The sequence below is a fragment of the Thunnus maccoyii genome, chromosome 19, assembly GCF_910596095.1.
Source record: "Thunnus maccoyii chromosome 19, fThuMac1.1, whole genome shotgun sequence".
NCBI classification, from domain to species: domain Eukaryota; kingdom Metazoa; phylum Chordata; class Actinopteri; order Scombriformes; family Scombridae; genus Thunnus; species Thunnus maccoyii.
The window spans coordinates 19801060-19823724 of NC_056551.1; the positions used below are offsets into that span (position 1 = coordinate 19801060).

The 22665-nt window shown below is 42.1% G+C and overlaps 1 protein-coding gene across 4 annotated transcripts; it reads right to left on the bottom strand.

The window, feature by feature from the left end:
* Positions 1 to 22665, bottom strand: sec16a (SEC16 homolog A, endoplasmic reticulum export factor). 4 transcript variants are annotated; one of them, XM_042394505.1, is made up of 32 exons: positions 22540 to 22643; positions 17786 to 20142; positions 16658 to 17179; positions 16330 to 16481; positions 16034 to 16122; positions 15765 to 15885; positions 15228 to 15426; positions 10485 to 10668; positions 10239 to 10381; positions 9627 to 9688; positions 9141 to 9279; positions 8795 to 9037; positions 8609 to 8706; positions 8433 to 8514; positions 8143 to 8260; positions 7917 to 8028; positions 7695 to 7800; positions 7396 to 7536; positions 7177 to 7290; positions 6616 to 6817; positions 6080 to 6519; positions 5919 to 5966; positions 5353 to 5517; positions 5170 to 5256; positions 4972 to 5028; positions 4732 to 4852; positions 4409 to 4552; positions 4200 to 4282; positions 3929 to 4000; positions 3407 to 3466; positions 1936 to 2004; positions 1 to 1823 (listed from the first exon to the last, which is right to left on the bottom strand). In XM_042394505.1, exons 2-32 carry the CDS (start codon positions 20066 to 20068, stop codon positions 1749 to 1751), a joined length of 6531 nt encoding a protein of 2176 aa, XP_042250439.1. In that variant the 5' UTR covers positions 20069 to 20142; positions 22540 to 22643; the 3' UTR covers positions 1 to 1748. The 4 variants fall into 4 exon arrangements, with proteins under 4 accessions (XP_042250439.1, XP_042250437.1, XP_042250436.1 ...); XM_042394503.1 differs by having other exon boundaries at positions 16658 to 20142; positions 22580 to 22665; XM_042394502.1 differs by having other exon boundaries at positions 16658 to 20142.

The following is a 22665-nucleotide window of genomic DNA, read 5'->3' on the forward strand; positions in this document are numbered from 1 at the left end:
CTGTTTTGTGTCACATCTGCATTAATGTGTGTAGGAAAACGTGGCAACTTTACAGGTTTTGTTGTGACTCCTTCAACTGACAAAAATACTTTCCTCCGGTAGATTCCTGCCAAAAAGTTATCTATTTGAGATTTAACACATTTCTAACATTTAACGATAGTGACTTTATTTTAAAAGACAAAATCCTGTAATGAATGAAACCAATAGACGTCTCTTTCAAAGTGCTACAGGGCTCAAAAATACCTTTATTTCCATTAGTATTTACCTGTTGTGTTCACTGCTTTATGTCAAGAATTTTACATGAGGAATTCTAAAACATCGGGCAAAACAATAGCTTTTTCTTGAACAAAAGATGATCTTTTAAATCATAAACTGATATCTACAAAATCACCGAATCTGAAACATTTTAGAAGCAAGGGATGTTGGGATGACAAGTGATGTGAAATAAAAATCGTATCAGTAAATTCAAATGACAAGGAAGTACAATTAGCTCTCATTTCACAATTTAGATAAAGATTTATTTGTCTGCAGAAGCGGCCAATATAAATGATCAGAATATGAATCCATGTCATCTTTAGTGAATCATAAATGCATTTCATCAAAGCTAATCAGAAAAAATTAGTTGCTCTCCACACACACACACACACACACACACACACACACTTGTATGCCTACAGCTCATAAATACAATCAATCTGATATACAAATATTTGGATAGATTTATTTTTTTTTTAGCAACATTTAAAATGCGGTTTTAATCCCGATTCCTGCTGTTCTGAAGTCACCCTTTGTTTCGGCGATATCGTCAAATCTCTCAGGAGAGAAACTTGAGCCTAACTTGGACGAAAGACCCCGACACATCTTTAAAGTGAAGAGTTGCTGACGGGCAGGAGGACATGTAAATAAATATCTGAAACAAGCAGCATCCTAACACTGCAGACTTTCTCCAACTCTCGGGTTGCGAAGTCGAGTATGAGTCTCTCCCCCCGTGTCATCAAAACATCCTGCCTTTACTGGAGGGCGACTGAGGGAAAAGCGAACAACACAGCAGACAATGCACTATTAACACAATTCATTCTCACACGAAATTGCCATCTCCAGTTGACAGAAGAACACTGAAGAACTGCAAATGCACATACAAGTCCACAATATGAAATTAAAAAGGTGCTACTTTCTTTCTATCCATCACCCATACACACACACACACACACACACACACACACACAAACAATCAATCAAACATGGACATTTGGACACAAAAGGGAAAACTAAATGCTGATTGTGTTAACAGTTAACAGTGTTGCGTTTGAGGGGAAGCTGAACAGCTTAGAGGAGCAACATATTTATTTTACACTAAATTATGCCGACATGAAAATACAGTTTGTGTATGAATGCATCAATGGATAAGCGTTACGTGTGTGTTAAAACCCTTTATACATCTGTCTGTTTTCTGTTTGAATGCAGGAAAAAGCCCTTCAAGGAAAACACCATGCCTGTTAAAAAAAAAAAATACACCAGTGAGAATTACTGAACTAAAGAAAAAGATGAAAGAGTGGTTAAGCTGTTTGACAAAGACCAACATGATGGAGACTGTGATTATGCTCTTCTTAGGTGCAGGCAAAAAAAAAAAAAAAAAAAAAGAAGGGTCCTTAAGACAGAGAGCAGTATGTCCATGTGCTTCATGTACTTCCAGGTAGGATATCACTCTATCCAACAAGTCTGTTTACAATCTCACTCTGGGATGATGTTTACTTCAACACTGGGTACTGGCGCTGACCGCCCAGACGGCCAGAGCGGAGTCCTCCTCCTGATGGTGCACTTGTCTGCAGAAAGCGGTAAAAAAAAAAAAACGAGGAAAGACGATTATGAAGTGCAAAGGGAAGAGTGATGAGGCCTTTTTACAACAGAAGCAGGATACTGAATCTGAATCTTTACCTGTGCAAACTGTGCAGGGTTATAAAAGGTGACGCCTCCAGTGGGTGCGGGTCCCTGGGCAGGATGACTCTGCAAAAGACAAGCAGAGTTTTGTTACAATCTAATTACTTCTATTGTGAGAGAGAGTGCTGGCATCGGGATAGACGATCACCATTTTTCTGGTTAATAAAGTACAAAAAGATGCACTCCCAATGCCACACTCTGGTTAAACAACATTATAAAAACAGAAGCCAAGGAAAAAGAGGAACAGTAATGGCAAAAGGGGATTTGGATCCACAGTGAGGCAGCATTACAAACCACTGTTTCACTTGTTTTAGTAACCATGCAAACATTATGGCGTGTTAATGAAGCTGTGTGCTCCCATGACATCAAACAAGGGAGTCAACAAGCAACAGTCTCCAGCATGCTTCACTCTCTGATCTGTGACTCAAAAGTTAACCAATAACTTTCATGACAAATAGATGGTTCACAAGTATAAACAAGACCAAGAGTCTACATCCGTGCTAGCGGATCTGTGAGGCTGTACTTTGGCACAGCAGTGCTTTGAGCTTATTCAAATATCAGCCTGTTAACATGCTCAGAATGGCAATGCTAACACGCTGATGTTTAGCATGTATAAAGTTTACAATGTTCACAATCTCAATTTAGCATGTTAGCATGCTAATATTTGGTAATTAGGACTAAACGAAGTACAGCTGAGGCTGATGGGAGTGTCATTAGTTTTACAGGTAAGCTAGAGTATTGGACAAATTAAAAAAATGTCACCTGATGATTGCGTTAGATAGAAAGTGAAGGGATCACTAGAGTTGGTAGAATTCATCTTGAGGGGGATCATGAATGTGTGTACGAAATTTCATGGCAATCCATCCATTAGTTGGCAACACATTACACTCAAAATCACAAATATCAACCTCATGGCGGCACAAGAGGAAAAGTCAGAGGAACAAAGTCGTCAGTCATCACTTGGAACAATGAATGTTTGTTTCTTATTTTGTACCAATCTATCCAGTGGATATTTCACTGGATACGTATAATTTTTGACCTGCTTGTGGCTCTAGATGAAGAGTCAGTGGATCACCAAAGTCAGCAGGAGACTGTGGATATCTGTACCAAATGTCATGGCAATCCATCCAATAGTTGCTAAGAGTCAGGATCAAAGCGGTTGACTGACTGACTGACTGACGGACCGACATTGCCATTAAAATAAGGAACTTCCACTGCAGCTTTGTTCAGTTTAAATTTGTTGATCATTTTCCAGGTTGTGAGATCAATAACAGATACAGAGTTAAGTTAGTAATGCTGGAGACGGCAGGCAGGTGAGCAGGCAGACATCCTGGGGTGGATGGGCGGCAAAGCTTCAAGTGCAAATGGTGAAGCGTGCTACTAGTGATGTGGTGAGCTACAGTAGGTGAGTGGCAGGCGGGGGGGTGGGGGTGTGAGAGTGGACCATTCAAGGCCCTGCTAGAGGTACCTGGTTTAAATGCTGACTCACTTCGCGTGATAAAGAACTCATTGAGCTAGAACGTGAGAGCTAAAGACAGCAGGAGGGAAATAAACAGTAGACAAAAAAAAAAAAAAAAAAAAAAAAAACACAAACCACAAACCCATATTAATATTATTTCATGCACTGAATTAGATCTCTTTCCACTAACCACCAGTTCAGAATGAAAAATAAATAAATCAGAGTTAGGAAATTATGGTTCTTAAAAAACAGACATGGAGAGAATTAGAATATAACAGCAAATGGAACAAAGATTTAACATTTTTTATCAAGGCTGCGCATTTTGCATGATTATGAGGAAAGATTTTAAGTTGACGTGCATGCATGTCCTTTCATGTTCTCTTACATTAACTCACAGTCATACAAATAAGCAAACTGCACGCACTGGCTGTTAGGTGTCGAGCATCATGTTTCAGTGGTGGCATGATGGCACTATGATAGCTACAGTAGCAGACTGTGATGCTGCCGGCTGGCAGGAGCAACTTGTCTTACCTCCCCGGACTGTAACCCATCAGGCATGGGAGGACCCTCTGGGGCAGGTGGTAACAACGTCGGGTTGAACATCTGGACAGATAAAAGTGCAAGTAGAGCTTCAGCTTTGCAATTTGTTGACTAAATTACCCCTGTTATCATGTCCCGTGACCTTTAAAAACTTATTATTTAAGAGTAAAAAGAAATTAGAACAAAAAGCTGATGCATATTTGATGCCACAAGGTGTTTTAAGCATTAGAGCGACAAGGTTTACCATTACAGTCATAGATACCTGTGGAGCAGCGCTGGTGTTTGGTGAATTCTGCTCCTGATTGCCTCCCTCACTGCCCTCCAGAGGTTGTTGATCGTCAGGAGCTACATCAGGTATAAACACAAATATTTCATTACTTTAGTCGCTGTACTGTAACACAAATACACAAAGACAACCTATTTTTAGTAATTGACATTATTTTACATATTCATTTCATATGTGACACGCACCTGAACTAGGCACAAATAGGTTAGCGGGCATGGGCATCGGTGCCAGAGGAGCAAAGATGTCTGCAGGAGGAGGGGCAGGAGCTAATCCACCTGGTTTAGCCGTTCTACTGGGGTTCAGAACATCCACATATCTACTCCTTGCGCCTGAGAAGAAAGAAACTGCAGTTGTGAATGCTGATTTAATTTGTTAGACAATTTTATTATGCAGTCTTTTGATCACTTTTTCTACAACTTGTAATTCGACTTTAAAATGATTCCACTTGTGCAAAGTCAATCGTGGTGTTCGTGAAGCCAAAAGCCACCATGGGTAACCCCGGACTCACCAGCCTTCCTGGAGAACATGTTGACAGGAGGACCACCACCCGGGGGTGCAGCGGGCCCTCCAGGCCCAGGCATTGGAGCCATTTTGGGGAACCCAGAGGGAGGTGGAGGAGGGGGTTTACTCTGACAGATTATTAAAGAAAACATAACATCAGAACTGGTTGATCTATAAAACTTTCAGGCTTTGTCAGTTTAAACAACAAACAAGAAATAATTCTGACTTGTAGACCAACATTACAGACCTCCTCCTCGGGCTCGTTCAAGTCGACCCATTTCTGCTTCTGCTCATCCCACACAATCTGAAAACAAAGAACATTGCACTCTTAATCATTGTTGGTCATATGTGGAAGTAAATAATAAAAACCAGTGCAAAAATGTTCATCTAAATACAAAGGAATGCTGAAATCAGTCATGTGCGATGCATACAAATGTACACTTACAGATTTGTTTTTGTCATCTGGCAGGTGAGCTTCATTCTTCCCCTTCCTATAAAGCCAGCTCAGCCAGCCAACACCACCGCCGCCGCTCTGCATGTGAAAGACAGTTTGCACAGAACACTTACTGGTGAACATTATAGAGCGCTGATTGAAGACCTGAATGCTTATATGTGTGTGAATATAAACCTTTTTCGGGGAGTCTTTCTTGGCCTTCTTGGCCTCTTCTTTGCTGGGCTGCTCGGGAATAGAAGGTGGAGGTGGAGAGGCCTGCTTGACAGCTGAATTGCTCCGCTCTCTTCCCCCAGAGTGAGTGGAGGACTCAGAGGTGGTGCGAGAGCGGCGTCCTGAAGCCTGTAAAACCAGTAAACCGACACTGGTAAAAATAACATACTGTATATTTTGTTCTTTTGAGTCTCATGTAGGAAGAGCTTATTTTTGTACAGTGAGGCTGCCTGATGGGATGCTTTGACATGGACATGCTTCCTCTATTCCCTTTTTTCTATTGTGTATGCATACAGTATGTCATTCTGTAATTGAACTCTTGATGCTGATATAGAACTCCTAAATTGCCTGCATATGCTGCTAGCTATCATGCTGCTCTTTTTGTGCCTATGCATGCATTGTACGTGTCATTAATTTAGAAAATGGTAGAGATTCAAAACTTAAGCTCTACTACAAGCAAGCGCTAAATAGATACAACAGAAAAAGCCTCAGACGTATTTCAGCCATTTATACATGAAACACAAACGCACCATATGCATTGAAGACTGTGAAGTCGACCTTGATCGCCTCCCAGGACCCTGCAGTGCCACAAAAGACAAACTACTAAGCATTCTCTATTGCATTTACACAGCAACATAAAAGCACATGCTCTATGGACAGAGCTGTTGCAAGAGAGACAAAGAATACTGACCATTTGAGCCATGTGGTCATAAAAGTCCTTCTGAGGTGTGAGGGAGCTTCTGTGTGGAGAAGGTGGCATTTGTTGTGTCATTTGCATCTCCGGTGGCGCGTAGGGCGGCTGCTCTAAATGCGGCATATGCCCAGGAGAAGGAGGCATGTGTTGAGGCATCTGGGGTGGCGGGTGGTTCATCTGTACAGGTGAATGCTGCACCTGTGGGGGCATATGTGGTGACATTTGGCCCACTTGAGGAGGTGGGGGACACGTCTGCTGATGAGCTCCTGGATACATGTCAGGCTGCTCGTGTTGAGGCTGGAAGGGAGGCGGGGCAAAGCCGGGATCCTGCGGAGGGTAGCCTGAGATTGGGATCTGGCCTGGTGGTCCACTGGGGGGTACTGGGTAGAACTGGGGCATATCTGGGGCCATCCCTTCTTGGAGGATGGAGGTGGGAGCTGAAAGAAATTAGAAGAGATGAGATCTTTTGTATTTTGAATCTGGCACAGAGAGGTTAAAGACGAGAACATAAGTTTGAACACATCTGCACGCACCTGGAGGCATCAGCTGTACTCCTTGTGGTGGAGGCCCTGGTAGTAATGAACTCATTAGTGGGTTGTCAGGGGTGGGGCCGTCTAACTCCAGCGGCATGCTGTAAGGTTCAGGTGGAGTGGGCTGGTCCAAGTCAGAGCTGGGGCTGCTGCAGCTGTACTGTGTAGGAGTTGTTCTGTCTGCATTGTAAGTAATCGCCCCCGTCTAAAAAAGACAAGATATATATTTGTGATAAAGGTACAAATTAATTATTCCAATATGTTAAATGTGAATTAAAATCCATAATCTCAAGTCAGAATTTTCAAATACAACTATTTTTGAAAAAATAAGTAGTGAAAACATTATCACATCAGGAATTTGAGTTAAAAAGTCTGCAACTATTGTTACAATCAAGAGTCCAAACATCACACTGGAAATGCCATACCAAACCATACTAAACAATATTAATAAAACAAAATGCTAAATTTGAAAATCTTTTGTTTGTACTTCCATTAAATTAGCACACACACACACACACACACACACACACACACACAACTACAAATACTTTGACTCCTGCTCACCCTGATCTGTCCTTCCAGCTGTCGGAGGTGGATCAGCCATTCAGGCTCATTGAACAACTCCTGCTCTGGCTTCTCCTTCAGTTGTGGGTCGAAGAACCGCAGCTTTTCAGACATCTGTCAACAAATGGCACAAATTCACATTTGTATCTGTATATATATCTGTAATGACTCTACAGAGGAGAAACAAAGCAAGAGACAAGAAGAGGAATGAGTGCATACCTGTATGATTTGGCTAATAAAAACAGGAGAGTAGTAGGACGGCTGCACGAGGACAGTCCTAGAGATAACTTCACAGTAGTGGAAGGCCTGAGCACTCAGGCCCGCTTCGGCCAAGCGGCATGCATAGATCAACTTGAACACCTAATAAGAGACAATAAAGAGCAGAGAACAGCGTCATCCCTCAGGAGTATAATCTCAAAATCATGTGCTATGTCATACATACTCAGGACTCCTATACAAGGGACAAATTGTGCATTTATTGGTAAATTTATTAAATAGTAAATACAAAAAACCCCTACCTGGAAATTAGGCAGTGTGAAGGGCTGGGAACCCAGAGACTGAGCATACTCATAGGCCTCAGTCCTCTGAATTGCTTCATTGGTTGCAAATTTGAAAAAGGGCAAACTGAAGCAAAGAGACAAAGATATGATTATATGTCTGGCATATTTTGTCCAAACTACAAGATGGTCTTAAAAGTCCCCTTACAAATGTGTGCGTGTGTGCCTGTCTTTGCCTCTTACCTGTGGTTGGAGCCAATCAGAACCATCTTGGTGCTCTTCTTTGTGAAAACTCCCAGATCAACTTGAGCCATCAAGTAGCAGAAGTGTGCAGCATCAATCAGCCCCTTGGAAGCTGCCACAACACAAAACGAGTGCAGAAGGAATGTGAGGTGTTTATAGCGGTCAAGAATGCAATCGCAGTTTAGTTCAGTCAAATGAGTTACAGCCTTTTTTGATGCAATCCTACCGAGAGTGTCACCCATGGTGGTGATTGTGCGCGTATCCAGATCCAGGGTGTGCGTGAGGTTCGACAGCACCATGGCCAGGTGAGGGCGCCAGTCACCCCATTTCTCCTCTCCGCAGCACTGTGTGAATACAAGACATATTTCATCTAAACACTTAAATGGCAATAAAGATATGCAATACTGCACACTAGAAAAATAACACCTAAGCAACTTCTTCAGGACAATTGTAAAAAATAATGAGAGTAATAATGTAAATGTGAGGTTAATGACAGAAGTTCAAAGCAATACTTACAGTGGCTGATGCAGGCATCCTCCCTGACATCAGCTGGTACACTGTCTGAAGAGGGTCATTGATAGGCAAACTGTTGGCAAACCTGAGAGACAAAGACAGACAAAATAAATTACATCTTTAAATCTGTACAAATGATCACAGAATATAGGTTCAAGCAAGTTTATAAGTCACTTTACCTTGTCATGACACGTGCATGTGTCCTGTTGTCCATCTTACTGGCCAACAGCAGGGCGTGACCCCAGAGACCTCCCTTCATGGCTGCTTCTAGTGCATCCTATTCCACAGACAAAAACATTTCAGATTTCACAACATAATAGTTAAATAAACTGAACGTAATACAGTTAAAAGAGGGTATTTCTCACCTTCTTGCGGCCAAACAGCAGCAGCTCCCTGAAGCGTTCCGTTTCCTTGCCGATGTTCTCCGGTACGGTCATGAAGGTGTCAGATAGGAGGGACAGTGGTCCGGCTCCCGGCTCCTCCTCAGCTCGTGCCAGCGGTTCATTGTTGAAATCAATCAAGTTGGCTTCATTAGGGCTCTTGCCCGGCAGCCAGACAGAGCGATGCTCCTTCAGCAGGAGGTCAGCGATGTCCGTGCCGACCACAGTCTTAAGAAAGAGAGGGTGACGGTGAGAACGTTGTTTTGAGCAAATATGCAAAGCATGCTTTCAGTTTTGAGAGAGACTGCCAGTTACATCTGCATAGTCTTACCCCGTTCTGTCTACAGAGCAGCATAATGAAGTCCCAAAGTAGGCGGGCAGAGTCTCTATCCAAGAGGTTGTTGTCACGGGAACATTCCAGTGCTTTGTTCTGGGAGAACTTTATCACGTCCACCTTATGGGTCTCCTCTCTGATGAACAGGGAGCAAGATGTGACACAGGCTAGCAGGGACTAGTCAAACCAATGCTACCTTTTATACACACTTATATCAAGACACTACAAGGCAACAACAAACAATTAACAATTAACTTTTTAGAAAATTACTTGACATATTTTAAAAATGAAACTATATATTCCTTTTAAAGCTTTATGTCTTCAGTAGGAAGCAATAGGCTTAGTTAGGGCAGAAAGCCAAAGACTGTTGTTTGCTGATTTTGGTCTGTTCATTGGATTTGTTGAACATAACAATGCTTTATCATTTAAAGGTAAGTGACTCAAAGCTATCTGTGATGGATAAAAAGGGCTGAATACACTTACTTAACAAGAGGTCCAGGGAAGCCTCGCAGTTCTGCCTGATCCGGGGTATCCTGCAGCATAGTCTGCAAATACAGACAGAGTTCAAAATGATACTTTATAGCGGCTTTACATCGTATTTATATATTCTCAGGAGTCTGAAGAAGCAGTCAGGGTGCTAAATTTGACTGACTGTCAGTGCTATGTTAACAGATAACAGGGTGTTTAGTATCTAATGCTCATCTTTAAGTGCAAGATTAGTTATAAATATATTGAGTTATAAATTCTACATTTGTCTGTATTTATCATGTCCTTGTAAAAAACAACTAGTCTAAAAGAAACATCAGCCATTTCCAAGTTTGGTATATCAAAATACAGCTTGCTCTGCTAGATGTATCCAAGCCAGGAGAATAATAATAATACTCTTTTTACATCCCTTAATCAAGAACATGTTAGGACAGGCCTGTAGTTTAGGGGTACACAATTCTGTTGTGCTTTGCATTTATGACATCAAAATACTATGAAAGCAACATTAACTCCCTTCTCACTGTTTCACTTAATTAAATCATCCTTCTACAATACAATGGACAAAAACTACACTAAGACACTGAAATGTAATCTGTTAAAAAAATGTACCTCCAAGTTGTGAATATCAACAAGAGCAGGCTGCCCAGCTGAGGGGAGATTGGGCAGAACTTGGACCAGATGACCACCAGGTCCAAAGCGGGCACAACGATGGGGTATGGTGAACTTCTCTGGGGTTGCAGGACGAGGGGGGGCTGGAGGGAAAATCAGTTTGGCTAAGAGCGGGATAGATAAAAGGAGGAACCAGTGCTATCCTCTAAATGCCGACTTTCTTGAAACTGAGGATTGTGTACTTACGTTGCTCAGGGGCGGTCCAGGTGTTGTCCGCAGGGTACTCAGAGGGATACATGTACTGACTGTAGTTCTGAGTAGCGTCAGTCTGATTCGGGAATTGTCCATAGGAGTAGTCCACAGCCAAAGTGGATGATGTGGTGTCGTAGACTGCTGACACTAAGTCGGGCTGGCTCCTGTACACCTGACTCTGAAGGATGGGAGGACAAACGAAGAGAATTATCAGATAGGAAGATATATTAATCATAAAAGCAAACACCCAGTTATTAAACTTAAAAACTCATTGCAAGTGAGCAGAATCAGCCATTTGTTAAGTCTGATACATCACGGCTCTGTTCTTCAAACGACTTGACTAATTCAGGCTAACATGCTGTTATCAGGCTACAATAATTATGTTAATACTCATCTTGCTAATTTGGTTCTTTGAAGGCAGTTTGGGGATTAATTTGTTAATCCTGGATGAAGTTATGTTGAATAACAAAGTGAGAATGAGTGTAGAGTTGCAGCCATGATCAGCATTCATATGATTGGCCGAGTGCTGATCATGTGACTGCTGTTAAATGAAGTAGGTGTGCTGGGATCCCTCCCAACATGTACTGGGGCAATAGATTAATTGACATAAATCTCATTTTATGTGCACTCCTACATTGCTACTGCTGTTATTTTGTTACATTGTGCTCCACAGTGTTTCCACACTTTCATCACTGTTAAACAATCAGATATCACCAGTGAATGTGGTCAGAGCGTGTGCGATGCTGGCTGCATGATTGGTACAGTTCTCCTCATTCAACATTTAAAAAAAAAAAAAAACTTTTAGGTTTTAATCATATATGAAAATGAAACATTACTAAAACATCCCAAAAAGCAGCTTAAATTGCTTTAACATGTTTCAGCAAAGTGAGTTATGCAGTTAATCACTTAATAGGTTTTAGTGTCAAATTAAAAGTCTCATGTTCTGGCTCCACTGGTCTTTTAAAAGTCAGAATCTTTTAGTTAAGTTTATGTCTTTTGCTCAGAATATCCCAAACTACATTTGGATTGATTCCTTTTTAGTTCCCAAACTTATATTTTATCATGTATAAGTAACACTTCATTATAAAAATGTAATTGTGATAATCACACCAATAAATCATAATAATTTGTCAATAACTTGAATGTTCTTACCTACAATCATAATTATATCACCATTCTTTCATTAAATATGAGAAAGGGAGACATTTGTATCTGACAGTTTGTTCATGTTTGGGGTTCACCCTAAAATGTTTTGGTCATTATCCAGGTAACTGTCAGTAAACCTGCACTTTAGCAGGTTTGGACTTTTATCCACATACAAAGAACGGGGCTCTGGTTGTTATTTATATATTAAAGCCAATGTTGCTAAGAGAGTTATTGGGATGATGCTGAAAACTTTGTGTAAAATCTTAATAATGTAAGTGCGGAGTAGATAAGTGCAGCTTTCATTAGCATTGAGAGTGAAATTGTTCCAAAAATATGAAAAGGTTGCACATCTCATATTTCCAAGTCAAGGAGGACAAAATACTAACATTTCACTTTGATCGATCATATATACAAGAGCTTATTTAAGTAAGTAACTAAGTTAATACAAAACTGGGAGTTAGACCCAGTTATTTAGGAACCAATCACTTTTCTTATTCTATGTTTCTAGATTCAGGGACCAATCACAAGTATACAGTTAAATCTGATTTAAATCCCATTACATACAATATGAAACTTCACAAAACACTGTTTCTGGTCATCATTGATTTACTATTAAGAACATACACAAGATGGCAATAAGAGGGACATTTAGATTACAAACAGTCTTAAAAGCATTTTAAGCTAAAGTCATCATTAAGTCCATTTGGTGTGATAGTGTTGAGCGTGTACATCTAAAACATTTCTCTCTGGGCCATTTTCTTCAAAACATCACCTCCTCTAGCTGGCATCATGACTTTCTCAATCCCACAAAATTTTAATGAGCATAATGGTTTGCAATTGCATCATCCACGTTGCCTGTACAGATTGCAGTTTTGTGCTCCGATATTTGTTGTTTGAGGGGACGTTTGGTTTGTCCAACGTAAGCTAGATCACATGGACATAGTTGTACCCGCTGCAACAATACAATAAATACTAAAGTGATCAACCTTTCCACACTGGAGGGAAAATTCCCATTTGTGAATTTATAAATTGTAATTCCACTCAGATGATTTACTTATTATGTCCCTGTGGTCTAGCTTACGTTGGACAAACCAAACATCCCCTTAAACAAACATCAGAGCACAAAACTGCTATCTGTACATGCAATGTTGATGATGCAATCGCAAAACATTATGCTGAAGCAAATCACAGTTTAACTTCTCTATTAAAATTCTGTGGGATTGAGAAAGTCATGATGCCAACTAGAGGAGGTGATGTTTTGAAGAAATTGGACCAGAGAGAAATGTTTTGGATATACACACACTCAACACTATCACACCAAATGGACTTAATGATGATTTTGTGATCTAAATGTCCCTTTATTGCCATTTATTGTATGTTCTTAATAGTAAATTAATGATGACCAGAAACAGTGTTTTGTGAAGTTTCATATTGTATGTAATGAGGTTTAAATCAGATTTAACTATATACTTGTGATTGGTCCCTGAATCTAGAAACATGAAATTAGAAAAAGTGATTGGTTCCTAAATAATTGGGTCCAACTCCCAGCTGTGTATTAACTCTGCCCGTGTATATATATATATGACTGAATTGAACCTGTATACTTCAAACTAGTGGTGTAACGGGACGTAGTTGATCCGTGATCCATACGGACTACCCCCCACGGTTCGGCACACATGTGAACCGCGGATTAACTGCAGATTTTAATGTCTCCTTGGAGACAAAGTAAACAAACTGCTGTAAGTACAAGTCTTGGACAGACAGCGTGTCACTAACAGGGATTTTGAAGAGCAACGACCAAACCAGCACCTAATGGGTCTGAAGTGACATCTGTAGGTATGTTTACATGCTGTTTAACATGCTGCTGCTGAGCAGCTAGTTAGCTGTGTAGCTGCTAACTGACATTAGCAGTTCAACAAGCTAAGCTGCAGGACAAGATGTGTTTATGTTTGTAAGTTATCAAGTTTTGATGATGTGGACACAGCCTATTGTTTCATTCACTACCGTGTTTAAAGGATGTATCATGCCTCATATTGCACTTAAATTTAACAATTGAGTATTGAATATTTTACATATTGTACGATTGTATTTAAACATTGTACATCTTGAATGTTGTTTTCATTTAAGACAATGGGCACAAGTTCCTTGCGTTAAGTGTTTTACAGAATAAATGGAAAGCAAAGTTATATATAAAACTGTGATATGATCCAAACAGTGACTTTTGTGATCTGTTGCACCCCTACTTCAAACGCTATGAGGAAGGTCCAAATGACGTAAGTGTTTTTCGATTGTGATGTGAGTCAAATAAACAAGTGAAATGTTAGTATGTCCTCCTTGACTAGGAAATTTGAGATGTGCTTTTCATATTTTTGGAACAATATCACTGGATCTTGGGTTTAGCTCTCCATTGAGAATCCCATTGTTGAAGCGCAACCTCCTTCTCCAATTCAATGAGTGAAATGTCAACACATACTTTTCACTCAAGATGCTATGAGCCTCACACTATAAAAACTTCTGTGATGTCGTCATTATCAGTTTTCTCATTTTCCTAAGAATAAACTATGTTTCTACATAGCTGACAATCCTATTATTGTAAAGGGGCCACTGTGAATGAAGCAGCTGAGAACCAGGAATGATCATGAGACTGCCTTAAGGTATAGCTAATAGTAAATAGATGCTACAGGGTTTGTCATGGGAAAACAGCCACAGGCTAATCTACCCAAGGCTGGTACAGTACTACATGTTTTCTGAATCCTCCAAAAGCAATGGTGAAACATAAAAGAACAACCCTTAAAGCAATAGATCCACAATTTGGAAAATAATGATGGTTTAACTTATTCCAACACCTTTCCTTCCAGCTCATTCCTGAAATTTTGATACATGGAGCCACAAACCCCAAAATTTGCTCCCTGTGGTAAACACACATTGCCCATAGAGTATTCATTGCATGAGTATCAAATATCCAAAATATCATGAAAGCCAATAATCTTCAGAACACTGAAATTGAAACATTTTAATGCATTAAAGGGATTGTATAAATATATACAATCACGTTTGTATCCTTTCTCGGAGAAATTCACAGCCCTCCCATTAAGGCATATAAAGGCACTGTGACAGTTTTAACAAGAACAGCACTGTACAAAAAAGATGCTGAGAAAGCAAGTTTAACAGTAATGACAATCATGCTATAATGAAAGTAAATCAAGTACACTTAAAAACCACCCTAAACCCAACAGGAAATGGAAAAAACATTCTTTTCAATATCGGAAAAGCTGGACAAACGTTTAGGAATGTGGTATAACTCCAAGATGAGACAAGATAACACCTGTCCTGATTGGCTGTCAAGGCCGTGAAGGGAGGTTTACCTTTGCCTTCCTTGCGCTTTAAGGACAACAAGTTTTATCTTTTGTTGTGCTTAAGAGAGCAAGGAGTGCTGGTGTCAAAGAGAGACGAAGCAAGTGGTGCCGCCTGCAAGAATCATAATCTCTTTCCTGATAGGCCTTGGCTCAGCCTTCTGTATGTATGTCGATGCGCCAGATAATACCAAAAGGTAAAAACACCTACACATACAAGAAAATTCTGCACATTTACCTGTTGTGACCTTGAGCTGAAGCTGCTTCGTCTGCTGTGGTGGCTACGGGAGCTGTGCACGCTGTGCGCCGACTGCTCGCTGTGGATGCTGCGTCGGTCAAACTCATCTCCGTACGGTTCTACATATGGACGGTTATCTTCATCAAAACTGGCATCATAACCAGGATAGTACGTCCACCGGTTGTCATAGCCATCTTTCCTGTGAGAGGAGTGTACAGTGTTTTTATGAAGCAATTTGGCAAAACTACCTGTTGCAATGTAGCATGTAGTCCGTAAAAAGTTATAAATGTAACAAACACAGCAGAAGTAAAACATTTTAACAAAGCTAAAAGTATCCATCTACTAGATAACCTTAAACTTCTGTTTTAAGTCCATTTTCAAATAGACACATTCAGTATAAATTAAGGGGAACTATACAAATTAACAGCACAGCTGCTGCTACAACACATTCTTACACAACTCTATTACCAAATGCAAAAACAACAATCTCATTTATATGCACCACTTAAGAGTGTAAAAATTGTTTTCTCTGCATACCTGGCAGGATACACTTGTTGATTATAGTAGTCTCTGCCTCTGTATCTGTCATCATAATTAGCCCAGTAGGCCTGATCATAGTATGCTCCGTATCGAGGGTCATACTGTCCATAGTTGTATCCTTCCCACAGAAGATACGGAGAGGAAGAGAGAGACATTCATATCAAAAAAACATTTATATACACAGAAAGATGAATGTGTTTTAGGTACAGGTTTTAGGTTTTATTTTACAACAAATTCGGTGAACAGGAAGAGGAAATGGCTCATACCTGGATAATTATAGTTCTTGGGGTATTCTGCATAATAATCACTATAGGCACTTCGGTTTGCTCTGTGGTAATTCTCAGGATAGCCTTGCCTATGAGAGAAAGCAAATAAGAGGTGAAATTTACAGGTCAACTCACTGCAGGGGATTCCCTACCTAGTTTGTAATATTTTCTTAAATAAGAAAGACTGTTAAAAACAGCATTAACAAATAAATGACTAAAATGATAAAAATGCAGGCATGACATACAGTAAATCCCATACTGAAGATGGTGTACAACTGAGAAACTGTTTCACTGACCTGGATGAAGGCCTGTCAGAGTACTGACTGGTCCTGGAGCTGGGTCGTTCTGGTTGAGGCTCTCTGTACTGGTAGTTTGGATCACGGTAGGCTGGGTTCCCCCCTTCATATCTGCCATACCAAGGATCTCCTCTGTTCCTGTACTGACCATCCTGAGAATATAAAAACATGAATGAGTGATTTTCTGTTCACTGTTTTAAATTTGACGTTTTATATTTCATGGATGCAGTTAATCATCAAGCTTTTTCAAATGTACATCTGTAGATAATAACAAAAAAGTGTCAAATACATATATTCACAAGCATAGAGAAAAAGAATTTCCACATACGTGATAATATTGCTGTGCTCTAGGATCCCCAGGTGGAGGTGGATACTGGCCAGGAGGATAAGGTGCTCTGCTATCTGGGTATTCTCCATAGTTACCATAATAGCCTCCATACATCTGCCCTGGCACTGCAGGGGGGGGCCCATAGCCCTGATGGCTGCCCGCAGAGGAGGGTGGTCGAGGTGGCTCTCCAGAAGCTGGCTGTGAGGCCCCTGGAGGAACTGGCCCCCGAGACCCTGCAGCGGCAGAAGGAGGAACGCTCCCTGCAGCAGGCGGACCCTGTGCTGGAGATGGATACTGGCCAGGGGGAGGTTGTGCTCCACTCACTGGAACAGGAGGAGCATCATTTTGTCCCTGCAGTGCAGCCTGAGAGTCTGATGTCTTAGGAGGTTCAGTTGGTGGCTGCTGTGTAACTGCAGCTGCTTGGGAGGGTGCTGGCTGTACCTGTGGGGTAGATAAAGAGGCTGGGGTCTGGACAGGGGCATTCCCTTCCACTCTTAACCCCTGCTGTGCATCTTTGGTGACCTGTAAGTAAAATCCATTACTAGATTGTGAAGACTCATGTAAAGAGGAAGGATGACCAGATGCTTGGTTTTGAGTTTGTGATTGGTGCATAGAAAAATCAAGCAGTTCATAATTCGATGGTTGATTATGATTAGAGACAGTAGCAGCCATGAGAGAAGCTTGCGGATTAACTTGAAGAGCAGAGTGGCTGTCTCCAGCCAATGATTGGCCCCTTGAAAGAGGAGGGCGGACTGGCTGAGATTGCGGCGGAGCTGTGATTTCTGACGATGCCACTTCTGTGTTGTCTCGAGTAAGATTGAGTGGCGCCTGGTTAGAGGCTGAAGGACTGAAGCTCATTGGTCCAGGAGCAAACAGTGGATTCTGATTAGGGGTTACTAAAGGTGGTTGAGAGGGACTGGCACCTTGCCCCTGTGCGAGTGATCTCACAGGTGGGGTAGTTTCCCTAAGGCTACTTTGACTGGCTGCTTGAGGAAGGGTACTGGGGGGAATCACATTGTAATTGGACACCGGCGGGGCAATCAAAACAGGTTGATGGAGCGAGTCGGACACAAGAAGAGACGCATAGCCCAGGTTGCCTTGGGAGTCAGCTGGCTCAGCCTCACTCACCTTTGGTGGGTTCTCTAGGTTCTCTGAATGTTGCTGTGAAGTTTGCTGGATTCTCTGTGAAGGCTGGAGGTCCAATGGACCATCCTCTGGAGGTTGGATGACATCAGCACTGGGCTCTCGTAAAGGGGCAAGAACTGTCGGAGCAGCTGGAGCTAGGAGGATGTTAGCACTCAAGCTAGCAGGATCATTCTGAGCCCACAGAGTCGTGGCAGGGCTCTCACAGGGCCGACTGGCCCCATAAGCACGGGATGAAGGTCGGGAGTGAGAATGAACCACTGGATGTGTCGGATGAGGTACACCACCTGCAGCCCCAGCAGGCAAGGGGTGCCCTGGCCCATAGATATTTTCCATATTATCTGGTGGCTGCTCCAGGTTGCCGGGTGCAGAATCTGCACCACCTTCCACTACCATTTTGGCCCTATCAACTTCAGCAGGACGCACCCCAACCCCATGTGAGCGCACAGGTTCAAAAGAGCTGTTAGCACTGGCCTGAAAGATACCAGTTGGTTTAGGGGGGCTAGGTGTATGAGGCCACATCTGCTCCAGAGAGCTCTGTTGTGCACCCATATCTCCAGCTGGAGAAGTGTCAATCTGCTCAAAATAGCCTCCGGTGGCAGCAGACAGGTTAGCATCATCAGTGAGACGAGGGCTTTCCTGCTGAATAAAGGTACCTACTACTCCCTGGGGTCGACGAGTGCCAGTTCCAGTTCCACTCCCATGGCTCATGTTGCTATAGTTGGATGACACACTGGCAGATCTCATTGGTCGTGGAATAGAATCTGGAGTCTCCAGGTTAGGGCCGGTTTCAAACACGTCTACTCCATGGGCTGCAGTAGAAGCAGGGCTGCCATGGGTTTCACTGGGTAATACTTCCAGGTTTGGGACACACTCCAAATTCTCCACATGGTCGTACTGGGCATCAGGGGGCTTCTGGCTATTTCCTTGTGGTGCATGATTACCATCATTCATGTATGGTAGGTGTGAATGATCTTGCAGAGGAGCTCCTTGGTAATCCAAAGGAACATCTGCATGGCCAGTGTAGGCTGGTGCAGCAGCTTGTGGGTTACTGTGATGCTGAAAGGATTCAGGGATACCATTCACTGCCTTATTTCTGTCTCCAGCCAGTGTTTCCTCGTTTTCAACATCATTGTCTTTGAAGAACATTGAGAGTGTACCAGACTCCTGAGAGTATGGTAGTGGGGCAGGGGCAGGACTAGGCCCAGACCCGGTGTTGGATGCATGTTGAGATCCAGGAGCGTCATGCTGGGGCTGGGGCTGGGGCTGAGGCTGGGGCTGGGGCTGGGGCTGAGGATGGCCCAGGCCAGTTCCCATTTGGTGGTAACCCGAGTCCTGTGGAGGTTGGTTGAACCATGAGTCCTGGGGTGCAGAGCTCTGACTGAAGTAGCTCTGAGTTTGGAAGTGAGAGTTATGCAGCTGAGGTGCATTTGGGTCAGGCCATTGAGAGCCAGGGGCATTTAAAGGGTTCTGGAGAGGAAGAGGAGCCTGGATCTGGGAATGTCCAAGTTGTGTCGGGGGGGTAGGGGTGTTGTGATGGGGTGATGGGGTGTGAGAGGGGTACACCGGGGTCTGCGGTGGTATATTAAAAGGCTGTGATGGAGGATCACTAGTGGGCTGGAAATAGTTTTGAACTGAAGGAGGCCGACTTCCGTGATCAGGGGCCCATTGAGAAGAGGAGGTGGTGGGAGGCACTGGCTGGAAGGGCACAGGCTGAGGAGGAGGCTGTCCTTGAAATTCCTGGTTAAAAGGTGTCTGACTAGGAGCTGGGGGTGAAGCCACGGGTTGCGGCTCGGTGACCATGGGTGGCATCTGTTCTCTTGAATTAAAATAGCCCTGCTCAGTATGTGAGGATGCGTATCCTGTGGGACTTGGTGCTGGGTAGACACCAGGTGATCCTGCACTGTGAGGGTTGAACAAGGTCACCCCTGGCAGAGAGGGTTGTGGGAGACCAAGTGGAGCAGCAGGGACATCCTCTAGTGTGTGTGGTTGTGGAGGCAGACCTGAGCCAGCCTGAGAGTACATGGTGTTCGGTGGGGCTTGCATTGGTGGAGGGTTGCTGTTGGGTATTGTTGGGGGTCCACCTGCAGCCATAGGGGGAGGAGCTCTGACAAAAGCAAAAGGGTCTGTCATGGGTTGGGTAGCAGGTGGCATTGAGGCTGTGGCTGCTGCTGTATGCTTGTGAGGCCTGGTCCTGCGGAACATATTAGGCCCAGAGGGAGGAGGGCCAGAGGCTCCAGGAGTTCCAGTCCGAGGAGGGGGCTGCATGGCTGCAGAGTTAACAGGTCCGAGGACCAGGTCACTCTAGAAGCTATCACTGAATAGGCTAAAGTCAGATGTAGCTGGATAGAGAAAAGAGAAAGAACAAGTGGTTAACAAAAAGCAACACATGCCTCATTGATAGACTTTACCACACCTTTATTTGTGTAGTAGTCCATGATCCTATTTAAACGAACTGTACAACGTGGCAATTTCAACGTAAGCTCTATTATATTACGCCAGACAAACACATAAAATACTATATTGAACAGGACACAACTGACTGACTGATTGTAATAAATGCTAACTTTGCCTACATCAAGCAATCAGAGTTAAATGGTTTTAACTTTTAATGCTAGTCTTACTCAGACAAAAAGAAACATATCATATAAAACACTTTCTGCAACTCTACAGGTAAAAAATTATGAAACATTTCAAATATGAGAAAAAATATCAGTTATTCGAAATTAGAATTGTTTTTATAAAAGTCACAAACTCACACGTAAATATCACTGAAAAATATACAGCTGCTTAGCAACAAGGTCATATTATAATAGAGGAAATCTGAAATGTCTGAGTAGCTTTACTATGTATTAAAACAACACCTGTTTTATGATCACCTACAGATTTTGCAAGAAGGTAATTTTGAATGTGGTGGCTTCTACAACATCTACAACATTTAATTAGAGAGCATGTTGCCATTGCAGTTATAGATATTTCTTAAGTTCAGGTAAGCATGACAACAGCTGATCCTTTAAGATAAAACGAATAATGATCTTATAATTGAACTTTGGCAGCACAGACCCTATACTCTTTTAAAAACAGGCTTAAAAACTTTTTTATTCAATAAGGGTTTTTACATAACTCTCATTATTTTCTTTAATTTAAGGCTGTAGCACTTTGAGATTCACTGCTAATGAAAAGTGCAGCACAAATTAAATGCATTATTATTCCTATTGAAACAGGAACTCGCTGTTAACGTCACAACTAAGTCCTGCTGGTAAAAGCTTTGTTGTTTGTTGTTAACGTTAATTGCTGACTGGACATTTTAGTAAAAATGCCATAAATCCAAACCTGTGATCGTAAAAAAAAAACACTGACTGTGCTCTGATTAGATTAATCAACCTTTCACATACAGACTCGTCTGTCAGAGGGAAGTTCAGGGGAGCTAACACGGACAGACATGGAGCATTTGAAAGGTTAAAAAGGCAGATAATTAGCAGAAACAGCTAGAAGGCAAGTCGCTCGAGGCGTAGTGCCATCGTGACCCCGGATCTTTCAAGCGCTAAAGGTTATAAATTCATTAAGAAACGTAAGCTAACGTTAGCCTCCGGGTTGCCAATTTACAGTCAACAACGACGGTGAAGTTAGCTTCCGATTGGGGGTTGAGGGAAAACTTAAGGGAAACATAAATATAGATATCTAGCGGCTGATTCTCCGTTTTTTCACCACTTGCACCTATGAAAGAGTGTTAGACATCGTAGCAAAAGCCTTAATGCTGTTTAACCTTTATTCTATTTGGTCTAACGAGGTCCGGATGGGGAAATATCAGTGAAATCGCCCTTTCTTTCACTTTCACAAATACAATGAAGATTTCACAAATCTGAAACTGTGTTTTAATGAGGCTCTGGAGTCTGCTTGGTAATCTAGTCTAGATTTGGTAAGTCTAAGTGCAGTGGTTTTTAGACCTGGACCTGGTCTAATGTGGGCTGCATAGGGGGAAAACCAGTGATATCAACCTTTTTTTCCTTTTCCATAAGCAAAAATAAAGGTTTAACAAATCTGAGAGTGGGTTTAAACAGTGTTAAAGTTTTTGCTACAATGTCTAACACTCTTTCATAAGTGTAAGTGGTGCTAAAATACAAAAAATCATCAGCTAAATATCATTGTTTGTTTCCCTTAACTTTTCCCTCAACCCCGAATAGGAAGCTAACTTCAGCGTCACCAGTCAACATTAAAACTAAACTCGCACAGCTTGCCTCTACAAATAAACGCTAACGGACCGACTTCTCATCATTATGCAACACTTGTTGAAATCTAACCAGCAGCTGACTCTCTTCGGTCAGGTACAACATTAAGTTAACGTTACATATTAAGCTTCCTACGAGGAGAGGTCCATGTTTGTGCCTGGCTCAACAGCTAACGGTAACGCTGCATTAATCTACATGTCCTAAACACTGATGTCCAAAGTCGCCGGATTTTGCCCGAATCCAGGACTTCTAAAGACAGTCCCGCAAACAAATGACTCTTCCTTATCGTACACATTCAACACCGACAGGGTCTTTCACCGAGCAGTTACAGGTCGCTTGTCCCTCGTCGAGCATATTTTAACAGGTTCAGTGCCTGGTCAGCTAGCGTTAGCATTGCTTGCTAACTAGCCTATGCTAACTACAGGGATAACAGTTTAATGTCTGCCATAGACACTAGATTGAAACGCTCAGACGAAAACATTGTTAATGATGGTATATATTTACTCTTACCCGATGTTGGAAATGTGTACAGATATAAATAAATTCTTACAAATGTGCCGGACAGTGAGTCTGACACACCGCCACCATCTTCAATGAACACATCCTACTAGGCTACGTGTACAAGCAGCGTCACGG